The 5,761-nt window shown below is 41.9% G+C and overlaps 1 protein-coding gene across 1 annotated transcript in view; it reads right to left on the reverse strand.

Annotated features, from left to right (window-relative positions):
• Positions 1 to 1,495: 1,495 nt before the first annotated feature.
• The window catches only part of LOC108309272 (amyloid beta precursor protein binding family B member 1 interacting protein), a 117,405-nt gene continuing 113,139 nt past the window's right edge, over positions 1,496 to 5,761 (reverse strand). The window contains exons 14-15 of the mRNA XM_017535514.2: positions 4,786 to 4,889; positions 1,496 to 2,330 (exon numbers count right to left, since the gene is read on the reverse strand). Coding sequence (XP_017391003.1) covers positions 1,812 to 2,330; positions 4,786 to 4,889 — 623 coding nt within the window. The 3' untranslated portion in view covers positions 1,496 to 1,811. The remainder of the gene's footprint in view (positions 2,331 to 4,785; positions 4,890 to 5,761) is intronic.

The raw sequence follows: 5,761 nt of genomic DNA on the forward strand, positions 1-5,761 counted from the left end.
AAAAAAAAAAAAAAAAAAGAAAATCAGAGTTTAAGATTCTCATGAGAACCCTGTATTCATGGACTTGCCTGGCTCTATTTGTCACTGTTTTCTTAACATAAGTGACTCCATTTTCATTCTGACACCTTCCCTGTATTGTCCCAGCGATCTACATAACAACCATGATTTATTTAGGTGTCAGAAAAGCTGTGTTTTGACTGCATCTGACATCAAAGGAACAGAATGAAATGAAAACTGGAGAGAGGCACTGTTGATGAAATTTCATGTCAGGCAAATTTATCTTCTATCCTATTTCCAGTATACGCTTTCAGAAAAAAGGGCACCTTGTTAGTTTCAATTGCTAAATATTTTGGTTTTAAAACTAAATGTTTCTCATTTTAAAGATTCATTTAGAATGCAGGAGTGTCCAATCTTGTGGCTTCCTTGGACCACATTAGAAGAAAAATTGTTTTGGGCCAAACATAAAATGCACTAACCCCCCCCCCCATAAAATTGAGAATAATAACCCCCCTAAAATTGAGAAAATATAAAGTTTTTGAGAGACAGTTAGCGATGATAGCTAATAAACCCCCTCAAAAATTGAGAAAATATCTTAATGTTTTTGAGAGAGAGTCTTGCTCTGTGCACTGACACAATATCAGCTCACTGCAGCCTCTGCTTCCTGGGTTCAAGGGATTCTCCCATCTCAGCCTCTGGGGCTGCTGGGATTACAGGGGTGCGCCACCATGCTCTGCCAAAAGCTCATAATGTTTTGTGTTGTGCAGCATTCAAAGCAGTCCTGGGCGGCCCGCAGCCCATGAGTTGAGACAGCATGATTTAGAGCTTACTTTTCTCCAAATATTAAAACGTAGCATTAATTATCTTCCTTTATTTTAAAAAGTGCGTTATTTTCCACTCACTCAAGATTTTGAGAAGTTTTACAGTTAAAAAAACCCCACAAAAATACAAAACCAAAAGAGAGCCATGGAAATAAAACTAAGAAAATGTAAAAGGCCTATTAGAAGCCAATTTGAAAGAGAAGAGATATAGGTCCCAAGAACCGAGGATAAATTGGTCATTAAATGTATCTTGGAGGGAAAACATTCCAGGTAGAAGAATATCTATATGATTGCCTTTTCTCGCCCCTGCATTTTTATTTACAGAATACTCACAGCATTGTAATAATGACAATTCAAAAAACTATCTAAATAACCATTTCTTTCAATGACAGTTATTCAAGCATTAAAAAAGCCAAACCAAAACAGCGTGTGTCCAGGACTCCAATCAATCAAACAACAGGATCTCAGAGAAAGGGAACAGGCTCTGTTTGTCATGTTTTCTCATTTTCCTCTCTCGATTTTCATGAAAATTCTGAAGGTCACAGAGGTAGAAATGGAAAATCTATATAAGGTCACCAAGACTTAAGAAGGCATGGGATGGGGAAAGCTATTTTTAATTACAGTGTTGATGTCAAGATAGATTGACCCAATAATTAATCTTTCTAGAAGCACTGTCTTCAGGAAAAATGTTTAACTTTTATTCATTTCATACTTCTGAACATAATAAAATAAATGAAACTAAAACAGCACTTTAGGTAACTTGGAAGGGAAGATACATTCCATTTAGGTGAAAATACATAGGAGCGATATGTACATTTGAGCAGATATTCTGAATTCGATTGGGTTAATGGTTATGGCTGTACTTGAGCACAACAGTGAGAAGTTTCCCATCACATTTTATCTGAAATGAACAAGATGTGAGGGAAATCTAGCAAAACCTGCACTGGGGGGTCACCGATGCGTCTCCCTCTGGCACACTCACTGTGCCCGTCCCTAGGACACGTTGCCTCTCTTCTTTTGCAAAGCTTTCATGAGGTCTGACATGAAATCTTGCTCCCCGCCACCTGCCCCGCCGGGGGGCGCTGGGTTCTCGTGCCTCTTGGGGGGCATAGGAGGTCTCTTGGCGACCGCGGGGGGCGGCCTGGCGGAATCGGGGGCGAGCGCGGGCGGCGGCGGCGGTGGCGGGGGCAGCTCTGAGCCCGCGGGTCCTGCACACGACGGCGGGGGCGGGGGCACGAAGTCCGGGGGCGGCTCCATGAAGTCCGGGGGTGGCGGCGGGAGCTCGAGGTCGTCCATGGGTGGCGGCGGCGGCGGCGGCGGCGGAAGGAAGTCGATGGGCGGGGCGAGGAAGCCCCCGCCGCCCGTGCCCTTGGCCTTGGGGGTCGTGGCGGGGCTGCCGCTGGTGTCGGAGGACCGCCGCATCGGAGGGGGAGGTGGAAGGCTGGACTTGGGGGCCTGCGGAGCCCGAGGCGTTCCGGGCTGGGGGTGGTTCCCGAGGGCTGATTTCTTATCCTGCAATGGAGCAACAGCAGCATTCATTTTTTTTAATTAAAAAAATTTTTAATTTATTTTTATTATTTAGTGAAGACAGGGTCTCACTCTGTCACCCAGGCTGAGTGCAGTGGCGCGATCTGGGCTCACCGCAGCCTCGATCTCCCTAGCTTAAGCGAGCCTCCTGCCTCAGCCTCCCGGGTAGCATTTTTTCATTCTTGACAACAGAGCCCTAGTGGACGGGACATGCCATGGATATGTGAGGTCTCTGTCCGCCCCTTGGGGAGCCTCTGTCCCCCAGTCACTGGGACTCTTGGCTGTTGAGCTCATCCTTGCACTGGAATATGGCAATTATTCTAAATGGCCTTTAAATTAAAAATAATCTTTTAAAATTTTTTGGCTGGACATGGTGGCTCATGCCTGTAATCTCAGCATGGTGGGAGTCCCAGGCAGGCGGATCACTTAAGTCCAGTAGACTTAACCTGTTATAAATATAAATATTTATAAATTATTAAATTACTATATAGCATATTACTATATATAAATTCTTGAATTAATATATAAATAATATAATATACATATAATTATACCATATATAATAATAATTTTATGATGTCCCCAGGCAGCTGGATTGAATCCCTCTGTTTTAGTGATAATTATCATTCCAAGTTACAGTTTATCAGAATTCCAGTTTATTTCATTCTATACTTAATAGTCTCTTACCACTGAAGATTAAAGTTGGAAATTTTTTTCTAATAAAGTGCCTTCTGATTTAGTATCTATTTTATTTAGTTTATTTGCTTAGCATGATAAGCTAATTAACTGGTGAGTATTTTTTCATTTAAATTTCCAAACAGACAACTTGGGAGTTAGTGTTCATAAGTGATTTCTATTCTGGGATTCTTTTATTTCTTTCAGCATTTTAAAATGCTTTTCTTCAATTGGCATTATAGAAATAATGAACTAAAACTAGCTGAAAGCACATTGCATGAAGAGATTGTCAGGCTTGAGAAGACAATAAGAACATTAACGAAATACAACTTTTTAAGAAGGTCTGGTTTTCAAAATTATAAGAAGTTCCATCTCAAAAAACAAGAAATTCGATAAATACCAATATTTAATTGTTTTCATTACTGGCTGATGAACAAAATGAAGGGGTGAAAGAAATGAAAAATTGCTAAAGTTAAGCACCCCACCTGTCCTAGCTGGGTGACATGCCATTGTCACAGTTATTTAAGGTTGTTTTGAATTACACATGAGAGATCCTCAACAGAATTTATATAGTCAGCTGAAAGGTTTTGAACTAACTTAGTAACTAAGTAATAATTATCAGCTATGATTTTAAGATAGGTTTAAATGAATTCTCATTAATCTATTCAGTTGAAAATGTTATAGAGAATGTTATACCCATTTGCTATTATTTTACAATGCATTTTCTCCTCCATCACCATGGGGATGTATGTAGGACGTTAGTGGGGAAGATAGAAAATGCACATATTTAATGTAACCCTTTTTAAAATCCTTTTTTTTTCTTCAAGACAGGGTCTTTATCTATCACCCAGGCTGGAGTGCAGTGGTGCGATCAGAGCTCACTGCAGCCTTGAACTCCTGGACTCAAGTGATCCTCCTGCCTCCGTGTCCCCGGTAGCTGGGAGTAGAGGTGCTCACTACTGTGCCCAGCCCCTATTTACAGTGTAACTCTTTTGGCAGTCCACTAGTCTGATTTTGGGGGCCAGTTAACCCTTCATATAGGGCTTTGGACTAACTGGTTGCCCCATTTTATTCAAAACAGGAAAGTAAAATCCCAAGGGTTTAAAACTTGGGTGTGCCACTTTCAGAGAGGGCTAAAATCACTCGACTAAACCAAGAAAACCACTTTGGTCAAAGTAAAGGTAGCTAAATAACTCCAGAGTTTAAAGGAAATGCTTACATTTTTCCTAAGCAGTGTGATGATAGCTGGTTTTAACTTTTGATTCTACCATATGTAACTTTAAGATTACAAATACAAAGCAATTACCTAAATGAAATGGTAGTGACTGCTCAGTTGTTGGAAGTACATCTTCTTATTTATCTATTTATAAGACTGGGTCTCGCTCTGTTGCCTAGGCTGGAATCCAGTGGCACCATCACAAGTCACTGCAGCCTTGATTTTCTGGGCACAAGCAATTCTCCCACCTCAGCCTCCCCAGTAGCTGGGGACTACAGGTGCGCACCACTACGCCCAGCCAATTTTTTTTTCTTTTTATTTCTAGTAGAGACGAGCTCTCGCTATGTTGCCCAGTCTGATCTTGAACTGAAGCTCAAGTGATCCTCCTGCCACAGCCTCCCGAAGTTCTGGGATTACAGGTGTGAGCCACCATACCCAGCATATTTTCTCTTTTTAAAAGAGCAGTTATTGGAACAATGCGAATGGTTTAGGACATGGGCTTATGGGGGCGGCTGGGTGGAATGTGTGTAAGCTGCTTGCTGGCCTCACCTTCCATGTTTCAGCATGTGTCTGGGCCTCTTGGAGAACAGCACTGACAGAATGTGCAGCCTGAGGCATCTGTCCATTGGGCTGGGGGGTGCCTGTTTTAGGTCCTGAGAGGGAGGAAGCCAGAAAAGAAAAGCGAGTAAAGCATTTTCAACATTCTTGCAAATTAATCTGAAAATACAGAGCAGTTTACATCTCTAAAGCAAAGAAAGATACTTGCTGGCTACTTCTTACAAAAATATAAAAATAAAAACAAAGCAAAGAAAGCAATTCACAGGCATGGCATGGTATACAAGACCTTATGAAAAATCTCAGGTTCTGTGACAAAACTTTATATGAGATTCAGCAAAAGGTTCAGGAAGGTGAGTCCAGTATTTGATAAACTCCACCGAGTAGAATCCGGACTAATGGGGATCCTGGAGAGTAACAGTATGTTTTACTTTTTGGCTGAGACTGGTGACTCAGGCCTGTAATCCCAGCACTTTGGGAGGCCAAGGTGGGTGGATCACGTTGTCAGGAGTTCAAGACCAACCTGGCCAAGATGGGGAAACCCCGCCTCTATCAAAACAAAAAAACAAAAAAACAAAAAAAACACACAAAAATTAGCCAGGCATGGTGGTGTGTGCCTCTAACATCAGCTACTCAGGAGGCTGAGGCACAGAATTGCTGGAACCCGGGAGGTGGAGGTTGCAGTGAGCCAAGATCATGCCACTACACTCCAGCCTGGGTGACAAAGCGAGACTCCATCTCCAAACAAACAAACAAAAACAACCACCATCACAAAAACTTTTCAGTAATTGAAGAATACAGGGCTCCAGCCTGGGTGGCAGAGCAAGGCCTTACCTCCAGAAGAAAAAAAGAAAAAGAAAAAGAAAACAGATGTTATGTGTCTGGGCTGGGTCGAGTTGGGGAATTTGAATCTGATCATCAAACGAGAAACATACCCAAATGCTGTCTACAAAGTTTTTTTTTTTTTTTT

This window comes from Cebus imitator, unplaced genomic scaffold (assembly GCF_001604975.1).
Source record: "Cebus imitator isolate Cc_AM_T3 unplaced genomic scaffold, Cebus_imitator-1.0 Scaffold92, whole genome shotgun sequence".
Classification (NCBI taxonomy): Eukaryota; Metazoa; Chordata; class Mammalia; order Primates; family Cebidae; genus Cebus; species Cebus imitator.